This window comes from Passer domesticus, chromosome 3, assembly GCF_036417665.1.
Source record: "Passer domesticus isolate bPasDom1 chromosome 3, bPasDom1.hap1, whole genome shotgun sequence".
Classification (NCBI taxonomy): Eukaryota; Metazoa; Chordata; class Aves; order Passeriformes; family Passeridae; genus Passer; species Passer domesticus.
In genome coordinates, this window is record NC_087476.1 from 69,410,247 (window position 1) to 69,423,611 (window position 13,365).

At 40.8% G+C, this 13,365-nt stretch overlaps 1 protein-coding gene across 3 annotated transcripts in view; it reads right to left on the reverse strand.

The window, feature by feature from the left end:
* The window catches only part of MTR (5-methyltetrahydrofolate-homocysteine methyltransferase), a 60,281-nt gene extending 59,084 nt beyond the window's left edge, over positions 1-1,197 (reverse strand). The window contains exon 1 of one of the 3 annotated variants that reach the window (XM_064413757.1): positions 1,098-1,197. In XM_064413757.1, the coding sequence (XP_064269827.1) occupies positions 1,098-1,119 (22 nt within the window). In that variant the 5' untranslated portion in view covers positions 1,120-1,197. Of the gene's footprint in view, positions 1-912; positions 935-1,097 lie in introns of those variants that run through there. The other 2 variants (XM_064413758.1, XM_064413759.1) reach the window with 2 other exon arrangements.
* Positions 1,198-13,365: the final 12,168 nt, after the last annotated feature.

Consider the following 13,365-nt stretch of genomic DNA (forward strand, 5'->3'; position numbering starts at 1 on the left):
AACTAGTGTGTGAATATTAAGAAAAGCTTTAGTGATGTATAGTTATGTTATTGTAGTTTAGATGTCCTCTGTTCTCCCCATAATTCCCTTTTCCCACCGTATTGTTACCATCAGACAGCCTGGGTGGTTCAGGACAGGTAGAGAGAAGGCGTGCACATCCATGGGACACTTGGGAATGGACAAGCTTGTTGTTTAGGGGGTGCGGCATGGCAACACCTGATCCCCAACCAAGTTACAAAAAGGCAGTCTCCACCGGTAAATGGCAAAGAAGAGCTGAGGGACAGACTTTGGGAGGGGCCAGGGCTGGCTGATGCAAGCCCCAGGGGTATTAAACACTGAGATGATGAATTGGCCACGTGGTATCCGCGAGACCTTTCCCAGCGCTGCGAATTTTTCCTTATATAGTCATTTTGTTGTACTTTTGTAAAGGTTTAATAAACCTTTTTAAATTTTCAAAGTGAGCAGCTGTTTCTCACAAGTATTAAAAGTGGAAGTGCTTGTGATCTCTGCTGGCCGCAGGACCACTGGAAGCCGCCACTGACAGACCAGTTGATTTTAGAAAAACCAGCGCCAAGTAGCAGCTGTAATTTTACTTATCCTCCCCATCCAACCACTTCTGTTTAACCCGTGAAACGGCGCTTTTGACTCAGAGTCCCGAGCATCTGCAGCACACCCAGCCCCTCCCACCGCGCCACTCTCCCGGCAGAACTGTGCCGCCGGACGGGTCGGTGCGGGTACCCTGGAGGTCCTTGCCAGCCCCTCCCTGGCAGCATGCGGCTGCTCCAAGGGGCCGGCACCAAAAAAGTGCACTCACTCACTTCACTCACTTTACTCACTCACTCACTCACTCACTCACTCACTCACTCACTCACTCACTCACTCACTCACTCACTCACTCACTCACTCACTCACTCCCCATACGCCACAACGCCGCTTCTGCAAAAAAGTTACACGAGGTGCGTAAGTGCCACCCCCGCCTGCAGCAAGCCGCGGGCACCTCCAGGGAATGTGAGGGGAGGGCGCGGCCGCCGCCCCTCACAGCCGCCCGCCGCCCCCGCCCCGGTCCCCCCGCGCCCCCCGGCGCTCGCGGCCGTTACCCGTCGGCCCCGCGGGAGCCATCGCTGCCGAGACGTCACCGCCCGCCGCCCCGGGCCCGCGCGCTGCCCGTGACGCGCGAGCTCCGCCCCGAGCGCGCGCCGGCGTGAGGGGAGCGGCAGCCGTCTGTCCGTCACAGACAGACGGACACACAGACGCACAAACAGACCCAGACCTTCGAACTAACTCACCTAACGTTAAATGCCCCGGGGGGAGGGATGATTTTGGAGCCAGGCGGAGTTCAATAAAATTGAATTGTCTCTCATCGCGGGCCGCGGATGTGGTGTAGGGGGATGATTCTTATAAAATCAAGTGACAAATGTGCTGCAATTAGAGACAAATGAGGAGGCAAGTAAATATGCCTTAGGGAAGCTGGAAGTTGGACGTGCCAGTGATGTATGGATGCACGTTGCTGTCATGTAAACCTGGAAGCAAGATTAGACTAAAGGAATCAAACATAAGTCACAGTTTGCTTAACAGATGAAAAAAATGTGACATATTTTGACACAAGAGTTTCACTTCCAGTGGTGCATCCTTTCAACTGCTTATGTGAGGACTCGCCTTCTAAAAGAAAGAAATATCCACAGAAGAACGCTGCAATCACCACGCTGTGTGTAGAACGTGCTGCCAAGAGATGGAGTAGCTCAAAGGAATAACTGATTCTCTCATTTCATGTTAGTAATTCAAGTGCCAATAACAAGCATCGGGAGCTTTGTCATCTAAACAGGTTCAGTGGTGAAAATGTGAAAAGAAGGAAGCCTGTAAAATGGAAACTAAATATTCACTCTTGAATTTTCTTTTGAGGCACAGGAACAGTGATTACAAACTCCTTTGAGTCCAGTGGGATGTAGGAACTTTCATAATAATGACTGTCACTTTGGTCAATAGTAAATCAAGTATATATATTTAAATATATATATATATTTTATGTTTAGATAACATATATATCTCATCCATTTTCAGAATAAATGCTGGCAGCCCACAAATCAACTAGGTAATAGACCAACTTCAGTTGTAAGAGGCCATGCTCCAGTTCTGAATGACAGGAAATGTTGGAGAGCAGACCTTACCTGTCAGCAAACCACTGCAGTGGTCAGCCTGAGCTCCTAGTGCAAAAATGTGTCCCAAAATTCCAGTGTAAGATGTGATTGTCGGGAAACCCATACTCTTAAAAAACCTAACAACAGAAGTGGAATACACTAAACAGAAGCAGAAATTAGGTATTTCTAATGAGTGCCTAGTTTGATCCCTAATAAACACAATTTGCATATATTACAGAGATGGGCAATGCTTTGAGAGCTGCTCATTATGAGATTTTAGGGGGTGTATTTCCTTGCTTGACTTTTTGACAGCTTCCAACCTTTTTGTCATGTCACATAACTGTGAAAATTTCCTCTGGCAGCAATGCAGGTTACAAAGCTCACTGTCTACACAGTTGCTTTTTGGTGACAGATCTTTGTACCACAACTCAGCACGTCCTTGCATGTGCTGATGCAGTTGTTTGTGTAACTGCTGCAAAGTAGGTCAGTGGGAAAGAAAAAAAAAAAAAGCTGCAGATTTGAAGGTGTTTTTGAAAAGGATCATTTCACATATCCCAGTTCCTTTGTAGTTTCGCAATCAAATTAAGCCAGTTTGACTGTGTGATGCTGTGAAAGGTTAGTCCCAAATTCCACCCTGTGCCATCCTCCTGTTTCCATCCTTTTCCTTGTGTGGGTGCTAGCCCTTGAACACAGTTCTTCTGTAAAAGCCAGTTATCAGTGGTAACAGATCTCTGATCCAATTCATCTGCAGTGGAATGATCTCTAGGGCTGATGTAGGAGCAGCAGCAGGAAGAGAGGGCAATAACCCTCCAGCCTCAGCCTGTGTTCAGTCTGCTTGAGAAACTGGAGTTGTGCAAACAACCAAAGGAGCACAACTGAAGCAAGATACATTTCAGAGGGTGAAGGGAAGAGGAATGAGTGGATGAGTGGTAAAGGCAGCACTCATCCAACAAAGACGTAACAACACAAAACTTCAGCCTTAATGTGTTTTGCAGTGTTAGAGAATCTCAGGTCCCTTTTCTTGGTTTATTTTCAATGCTGACAGTATTGTGCAGTGCTGGGAGCCCTGGTGTGTGTCCCTATCCCAAGGCTGACACACACCTGCCATTACCATGATTTTTGAGCTGTTTCTTTGGGAGGCTCTAACACATGGTGTGTTTGGATGGAACATTCAAGGATTTGCAGTGAACATACCCTTAAGCTTGAAGTGTGGTTTCTTTGTTGGGTTTTTTTTTTGGTTTTTTTTTGGTGGTGTGAAATACAAAGCTGTGTTTTGTGTCAGGTACATACAGGCAACCTGTGTATCTGTGATTGTGATATGTGTGGAAACTGACTATGGGACAGTTATAAAGACAATTCTAATAAATAACTGAGGAAGTAAAGCATGGAAGAAGGCCTTTGAACCTATCCTTTGTTTGCAATTAACCTCTCTAAGTCTTAAGTTGATTTAGGAGCATTCCAATTAAAGCTTTAAGGATGTTGCTGTTTGACAGGAACTTTCTGCTTCTAGCTAAAAAGAGTTTTTTAGCTCTTTATAGCAATAATAACCTTTTGAAGTATAATTTTAGAATATTGCTTGTAGTAAGGATCTTTGAAACTATAGCTTTAGAATATATGAAAAGGAAACATGCTTAACTTGACGCCTTAACAAAATATGGAAAAGCAGCTTGAGAAGGGAAGATGAACATCAACTCCAGGATTGATAATTTCGACCAAGGGAAGCTGGACATCACTGGTATGAGATTTATAGTCCTCGCAATAAAAGCTGAACCCGCATCTGGAATCTGGACCTCACCAGCTGGGAGACTTCTTTCTTCTTTCGGAAGCTGGACCCCCCCATCTGGGGATACTCCTTTCTGAGATACATCCTGAGAAAAACTAAATCACAATAGTGTATAGAATTGTGACGTAAAAATTGGGAATAGAAACTGCTGAGAAAGCTTATGAGAACCCCTATAAATAACTGTAAGCCCCAACTATCAGCGTGCAGTTGGAGGGAAAATTTCCCCCACTGTACCCAGTGCTGTATTGCTCATACTTTACCATATTAATTAATAAATTGATTGCTGCTTGAGTATTGGCCTAGTCAAGCTTCTCATTTATAACAGTGGGGTTTGGGGTTTTTTTTGTTTGTTTGTTTGGGGTTATTTTGTTTTGTTTTGGTTTTTTGTTGTTGTTGTTGTTTTTTGGGGGATTTTTTGTTTGTTTGTTTTGGGGTTTTTTTTGTCTTACAGAACATTATTCTAATTTTGCTGAATTAGCCTGTCAAAATACTGTTCCATTTAATATGTTCCCTTTAATACCAGGAGCAGCTTAGAGTTGCAGAGCAGTGAGTAAAATGGGGAAGAACACAAAGGTGGCATCATTCCTGTGTGTGAGAAACTTGACCTTAGCACTGTTGGGAATTAGCCCTATTTAAACATCAGGTGCAGACATGGAGTCACTCACACATCATGGTGAGAATCCTGGTTTCTGAAGGGGGTTATATGTGGTGGTTTAGTGAAGCTAGCATCTTCCTAATGGCAACAAGATTAAATCAGAATTAATATCCTTAGCAAAAGAAATTTAAAAACTCTAAGTCAGATTGAGTTCTGGTATTTATTCCAAGTATATTTGAATGTGTTTTCAAACCACTGTTTCCCCAGCTCCTCCCACACACAGAAATAAATTCTCACAAAAAGACCTTTTAAAACCAGGCAGTGTTGGAAGTAAACAAAGCCATCCTCATATTTTGATTATTTTTCCAGGGCCAAGGATCTGTTCACCAGCTTGTTACTCTACTTGCACACCCATGCATTCAAATAACACACTCACTTTACACGTGTGTGAGATCAAACACAGGTCTTTAGCCCACTTTTAGCTTTTGGAGTTGTGTTTTAAATATCTCCACAATATTAATTACAAAAATACAGCTCTTCCTTATTATCTGCCTTTATTTCTGAGGATGCAGTTCCTAATGGGTTTTTCACATAAGTAATCCTTATTTAAACAAGAACTGTAGAATTATTCATGTTACTATAGAACAGTTGCGTTTCAGAGAAATATATCCAAGTGAAGCATTCACAACTCCATGCAGAAGTCTGAAGGGGAAAGCAGATTAATCTGGTTTCAGAGTACAGGTCTTGGCACTCTCCTCTGTGAAGTTACCACTTGTGCTGTTTTGCTGCAGCTGGATTCTTGCCCTGTTTTGGATTACTAAGTTGCACTGCTTGTTTCATATTTTCAGAACTTCCTCTGAGCTTAGGAATTACTATTTATTTTTAATAATTTTGTAGACCCACAACTTAGAGGGTGATATTTTTTTTTGTTATCCAAATACAAATTATCTGTTCTGTATAAGTCAAATTATGATCTTAACATTTTTCTTCCAGGATCAAAATCTTATCTGGAGGCAAAAGAAAGCACTGAGTGCTTTGAGATCAATTCTAAGCACACTCCAAATGTCAGAATACCCTATTAAAGATATTAAACCAACAACTTTATTCTACATATTTACCAAAGATTTTGGACTTCACTACTTAAAAAAAGCCCAAAGTCTTCATGACAGTGAAATCAAACACACTAGAGTGAACTGAATATAACCTTTTGCATCACTTTAGAGAATCTCTGTTGATGAAAGAGTGTATAAATGCCTAGAAGAACTAAAATGCAGGCATGAGAGGACTGGGAATTCAATAGGGGGTGTAGTCTTACAGTTTATTCATACTGCTGGCAAATTGTGTCAACTGCTTTCAACTAGTTACAGGTTTGTGCCTGTAAATATTTTATATTTATTTCATTATGAAATTTTGCAGCATTTTAAAAACTCTTAAGAATGCACTTTTCAGGCATCCACATCACAATCATAGAAGAGAGGCTGGTGGTGTTCTCAGGGCCATGCCTATCAGTAGACAAGCTCAGAGATACAGACTCCAGGAGCTGAAGGGAACTGTCAGAGCACAAGCCCTAGGCATACTTTTGATGCCTGTGCACTGTAAATGGGATTACACTTCTTTTGACAAGCACATCGGTTTGTGATCAACACAGCTTGAGATCTATGAAAATGTGGTGACTGAGGAGGATTATAGACAGGTTTGAGCAGCTCTGAAATGTGGACAATGAGAAAACAAAGCCAAGCAGCCCAACCATCTGCATCCCAGTGGTGCAAACACGGCACAATGAGGCAGAGATTGTGCACAGGTCATGTGATGTGTGAGTGGCACTGGAGAGCTTCCAGCCGTGCATCCAGCTGTCAGGCATGGCTCCATCCCTGGCAGAGAGTAGCCTCAATTCTGTCACTTTCCTTCATTAAAAAGCAAACCTTGTAAGATTTTTTGCAAAGGCAGAGGGAATATTTCTGTGTAAAATACCTTGAAAGACCAGTGCTCTACTTGGCTTTCTCTAATTTACAAAGAGAAACAGTCCAGCATGTTGTCAACAATCTCTTGAAAATCGTGTTTTTTAGGCAGCTCTCTTCTCGTTCAAGGACTTTGGGACTTCATGGTTCATTCAGTTTGGTTTGAAGTCTAAACTGAATGTTTCCAAACTCTGTGGAAGCTGCTTATGACTACAGACATAGCAGTGACATTTTCCCTACCGTTCCTATGGGCAGGCACCATCTCCCTTAGCTTGAGAGAGATTTGAGCAAGGCTATATCCCCTCCCATGCATTCAACTCATTCTAGAAGAGCAGAAACAGAGAGGGGAGAAGGAAGCTGATGACGTAAGGAGCAAGGAAAGAGCAGCATGGATTTAAGTCCCAGACATGAAGTAGAAAACAAGTTTAAGGAACCTCTTCCAGAAATACAAACTTTTCTAGAAAGCTTCTTTTGCTGGAGATACTGCGACTAAAGAAAATTGTTTTCAAATCAACATATTAAATGAAACAGAACTGCAAGTGGTACAACAATATATAAAATATCAGACAAAAAAAGAACCTTAATGCTGAAAGTCTTGCGTATGAATGAAAAAATGAAGAAACATGAAAAATATTCAGAGGTGATGTTGGTTCTAAATCTTGCCTAAGCTTCAGAAATAAAATTGTGAGGAAGAAGCAGCCTCTTACACCAGCCACAACGTGGGCAAGAGACACTGACAGGGAACACTGCTCTAGGGCAGAGTATTTCTTTAGTTATCAGTAATACACATTCACATTTTTTAAAATGCTCAGAGTGTACTCTGTCATCCTAAAGACCAAGTATTTCCACCCTGTTGATTACTGGTACCTGTCAGGTCTTACTCTTTGGCAAGTTCTCAACATAGAAGTGGAAAGTTTCTTTTGTTAGCCTGTGGTCTACAATAATTCTGTTTGAGTTTTTCTTTATCTTTGGTATCTTTTTTTTTGCCTTGTGAAACTAAAGGACTTCACTTTGGGCCTTAACACTTGTTAAGCCTAAAATGTATTAAGCAATCTAAGATCTGCTGACAAGTCCTCAGAAGTCTCTATTAGCATTGCTACATTGTGTTAGCATTTTCCTTGTATATTTTCCAGGATCAGGAAAACAGTCTTTGTACAACCCCTCATGTAGTAGTCACTGCCAATGACTTGAGCTTGGAGGTAACATAAGAGAGCTGCAAGAGGAAGTAGATCCAAGTCTCCCTGTATATTCTTCCATGTGCAAATACTGTGTATTATCCTTCCCTTCTCTCCTGTTTGCTCTTCCACGTGCAGATAGGACAGGTACATTGGGAGCTGGCAAAGCCTCCAGAAGGGTATGAAGAGGGTAGAGGCTGGGGTGTTGGTTAATCACACTTAAGTCTCCCATTCCCTCTTTACTATGTAGAGCAAAACTCACTGCAACCACTTGGATTTTGATACCAGCAGGTGCTGGTGGAGTAATCTGTGGTTCATATCTTAAATTTTCATGTGGTACACAAACATCTTTCCATATAGAGCTGATGACTGAAGAGCATACTATCATTCCTGTCTATTGACAGCTCTGATAAGTACTTCAGGAGTAGCAGGTAAAGCTAAAGATATTAAATAAAAACAAAGGGAAGAACACTCTATTGCCTTAGTACAAATCAAGGATAACTGCATTCTGATCAAGCCGAAATAAAGTGTCTCCCTTTAAAATACAGTTCAAGGGAGCCTTGAAATCATTAAACTAGATTTGAGTCAACATCTCCAGTCAGAAACATTTAAGCTCTAAGGGACAGTTGTTAAATGTGGGAAGAGGGCAGTGGCAGACAGAGGCTGGTGTCTGAGTTAGAAGGGAAAGTGATCTGCCAAGAGACAGTAATGCTGGCAGGAAAGGAGGTGCCTCCTCAGAAAAGGCAAATTAATGACCAGGACTGCTACAGGCAATCCTGTCTGCAGAGCAGCACTTCAGTTAAAGGCCACCACTACAAGAAGGGGTAATGACCCTGATCAGGATGTTGCCTTATTGCAAAAGCTATTCCAAAAGGCAGAATGTTCATTTCACTATATCTGTTCCAGTTGTCCCTTGCAAATAAGGCCAGCCAGGCCATCTGGGTTCAGGGTCTGGCTTGAAGAAATAATGAGTCTTAAAGAAAATCTGCTTAAGTTCCCAGAAGACGAGAGTGTTGGAGCAGTCAGGTGGGGTCATAATTAAATGGTTTCAGTTTTTCATACTGAAAGAAAATGAAAAAGCTAGTTATTAATTTTTGATGGATGGAAGGTGTTTGCAAACCATAATCAAAACATTTCATTTGTAGTGCTGTTTGGACAAGTCTTCTTAAGTTTAGGTGGCTAATAGAAATGTATTTTTTGTTAAGAATGAAAAATGTTAAACAATGTGTTGTCTTTTTTTTATAAAGTTTACATTTTTCTTTTTGCTACAAGCATAATTTCTGTTTCTTACAACTTCATATGCAGCTATATTAAAATCAAAAATGGGAAAAAATTAAATGTAATTCAACATCTTAAGAATGTAATACTTGTACATTTTTATTTACATACTAAAATACTGACATTTCAAGCCCAAGAAGTGACCACAAGTCACCTCCGATAATGAGAAAATTATTTCCAAAATTGTTTGCAGGACAGTATAGGTGTTTGCCACTTTGCTGTGGCAAATCAGGCCTTGTCACCTTCCACTGGCAAATAATGAAGGTAAAAGTTAGAGCTGCCATGGAGTGTTGTCCCAAGACACTGCACACATCACAGCAAGATCACCCAATGTTAGATCCTGTGCCTTTGGTTTAATGACAGCAGCAATAGACAAGATGACAGGGATGTAGTGTTCGACCGCATCACATCTGCCATACATGTTCATCACACTCACCTGGCTACCCCCCAAACATTATTGGATGTCTGATTTTCATTTAAATAGGTTTAACTCTTTCATTTAAAAGAGTTTGTCACAACTGTTACTGGGGTTGTTTACAGGGAGGTAACATTTCCTCTCTTGGGTTGCCTGTGTTTTGCAAACATATAGTCAGAAAGCTGGAATCACGTCCATATTAATTCTGGTAGGTTACCAGAAGATAAAGAGATAACCAGAGCAACCAAAAATACTTCAGGAAACAGCTTGAAAAAGATAAAAGAAAGAAAAGTAAATTTTTTTTTCAAGCATGTCCAATAAGCTAGTGGAGGGTTTATAGGTGCTGTAGGTCCTACTGAAAGGAATACAGAAGGAGCTCTCAAAGCAGATATATTACTTTGGCAGAAAAACAGACTAAATTTTTGACATCAGTATGCAGAGCTCTACAAGTTTGTGATCCACAAATTAGTGTCAGTTTGGAGACTCTTTTGGTCACACATGATCACTTACCATCTCCTTTTCAGACTTTTCCATTATTCCTCCAGTTCATAATGGTGAGAGCTAGGATACAAGTCTGAACAAGATGTTTGATAAAGCCATTCTTTGCTTTTCTGTGGTGCCTTTTTTAATTATAAGCATTTGCTGTGCCTGTACTGACAGTTCCATTCAAATCAAGGCCAGACTTGCTGGCAACTTGTGCAAACATTTCTTCTCTTTCAGTCTTATCAGCAGACCAGCTAAAACCTGAAACAGGACCTTCTGAGGTCTCAGTGTCTGAGCCAGAGGAGCTGTTCTATACCTGGGCTTCTGCCACAAGAATCCCTTATGCAGCTGGAAGGCTCCAGCTCAGTGGAGCACACAGGATAATCACTCTTCCCAAGGACAGCGCTCAAGGTCATTTTTGACTCAAAGCATTAAAAGGAATGCTGAAAGGAAGAAAGTTTCCATGTGTTGGGGCCAAATAAAGCATCCAGGTTTTGAAACAAAACAGGCCAGGTGCAAGTAAATGAGGGATGGATGGGTGTTAAAATAGCCTCAGGACATTTATTGTCTCAGGACATTCATCCAGCATATTTGATTTCCAAGTAATTAAACCAATATGCTGATAAACAAATTTGTGAAAAGCTGTATTACAAATGCTAATGAAATTTCCCAAAACCTAGCAAAATAGCAGAGGAATTTCTTTTGAAGATTAGAATATGAAATCCTAATCAAGCTCATATATGGAAAAGACTTGGCTTATTGTTTAATATAGCTGCTTTAATTAATGAGGGAAACTAGTGGCACTCCTAGTACTGGCTCAAGGTTTGTTGTCAGCACATTAATGTTCTTTTGTTGGGAATAATAAAGGGCTTTCAGGGAAAGTAGGTGGCTAGGTCCCTAATTCCACAGTTATACAACCACTTTAAAGTAATGTAAATACAGGCTGCTGCTCCAGGGGATAATCTACAGTTCTAAGCACTCTAGATATGTATTCCCAGCCAGCATGGTAACCAGACCAGGGAACTGTTCTATTTATAAATTAATGGGATCATGGAAAAAGTGGAGATAGACTTGTCCTTTGTGGTGGCAGCCCACACCTTGGGTTAAAATTAGAAAGGAATTACACATTTTAAAAAGATACCAATTTGAAATAAAATCCAGCTTAGAACAGTCAGTTTTCCTATATAAAAATATTTGACCTAAAACAAGTAGAATCTCACCAGAACATGCTAACATCTGCCTATAGACTAGGCTTAATGCTGCCGAAGTGGCTCCCAAATAAAATACCCTCTGAACACAAGCAGAAGGTAGACTTATGCACAAGCAAATAAGTGCACCAGTTGTTAACCATGAGACTTGGGGAAGAGTGGCACAAGTAATGAATAGGAATTATTTTCTCATTAAATATTACTGGAACTGTAGAAGCCTACCAAAAATATTGATATCATTACAGTGAGGAAAGCATGCTCCAAAGCACCTGTTCATTTACTAATAATCATCAAACAATTACTTCCTTACAGAATAAGCCTCAACCACAAGCTAATTCAGTCTAGAAAGGAAACTGCTTACCATCCAAATCCAGCTGCTAACAGGAACTATACTCCTCCTTCAGTGAGACCACTTGTGTCTGGGATAACTTTTACAGACACCATGAACAACCTGAACAAAATAACACGATCTCAAAGAATTCAGAAGCCTTTTGTGGTCAGTGGATAAAGAAAACAGTGATGGAAACTGTGTACAAAGAAGGGAGGTGTGAAGGTAGCATGGAGCTGACAGCAGTTTTCTCTCTGTATCAGCACCTTTTAAAATTCAGTGTCTGAAAATTATTATTATGAAATCAAAATTATCTTGGCAGGAAGTTTTTCAAAGACTGTAAAGTCACAGAAGACATCTGTATTACAGTCATTTAAGCAACTTAAAACCTTACCAACTTTTGTGAATTGCCATTTATTCTACAAACTTCATTCACATGTTCATCAAAATAATGCTGTACCTCCAGATACTAAACCTTGAAATGGCCTCTGTGATTGACACATTCATTACCCTTGACTCAGCTACTGTACTTTTTTCATAGTAAAACTAGTTTGCTGCCAGAATTATGTGGACAGAAAACATTAGTGTGTTGATCCCCAGTGGGAAAAATGATCCTGCAGAAATATACAAATGCCACCTACTTAAAACAGAGCCTTAGAGGAAAAGAAAATCTCTGTAAAACCCACAGCCCCTGAACATGATCACAGAACATTTTAAAGGACCTTGAGGATTACCCTCTCTAGGGTAAAATAACACAGTTTACTTATATTGATCCTGAGAGAAAACATTTTACAATATATCTTCATTTTACACAAAAGACATGTTAAAGTAATAATTATGATATAACATTTTTAGGCAAGTGTGAATGGATAATTAATCCCTGCAGTTCTCAGCTACTGGATCTGTTCATTCTGCTTTAGAAATTTGATATAAGATTGGAAAAATTACTTTGCAAAAGTTTTTTCTCTTGCTGCTGATAACATTATCTCTCACGTGCTTTGATCAACAGAACACAGCTAAAGGAGGAGCTTAGAAGTCCCTTCCATACTATCAGAAACAAGAATAATATCACAATGTAAAAATTAGTGGATAGAGAACATAAACCTGACAGAGGTGTCAGATATAAACTGTCTTTGTGCCAATTTTTTTTTGCATAATCCTGCCTGCAGCACTTACATTTTGCTTTTGTACCACATTCAGAAGTGCAATGTTTTATTCTTCCAGTTGCATTAAACCATGACAATGAGAGATACATAGATTTATTTTTTAATAGGATTCAGCTTGACCAGCAGTCATTTAGCTGGAGATGGCTTTGCTTTAAGGCAGAGCTTCTTGACTTAGCTTGTACAGATCACAGAAGATGGCACTGCACCATGTCATTATCAGCAGTGGCAGTGTGCAAGGCTCCACGTGCACTGCAGGAGATGAGATCCTAGCCCTAGCAAGTCCTTTGCTGGCCTTTGTACACAAGGGAGGAGGAAGAGGTATTTGGTCACTGTCTGTCTCCTCTGGGATTGTTTTAAAATGCTCCCACTCCACCCACCTTAACCTTCAGGGTGCCTGTTTTAGGACTGAAATCACACACAGGATTTTAATGCTTGCCATCCATACATTTCCAAACAATGGCCAGAAAAAGCACCATTGCGTACTTCACATCTGCTTTTTTGCACGAGGAAAAAGTGACATACAGAAAAGTTAAGGCCAATGTCCTCAAAAGCAGGAGTGCCTACCTCCCACTGAAATCAATATAAGTTTGGAGTCTAACAAGTTATGGACATCTGTGCTCAGGTGAATGGAAAATCTCCAACTCATTCTGAGCTCCATCTCTCTTCATGAAACCAGACCTGTCCCTGCAGCACACAGAGACTGTTGGTCATGCAGATACAATGTACTGAAATGTGTGACAGACTTTGAGCTTTTTGCACCTGAAAACTCCTTTGATGTTCAGAAATGTTTCCAGTTCATAGAGGGAGTCACTAGGTTAATTGCCAACAACAGAGTCTCATG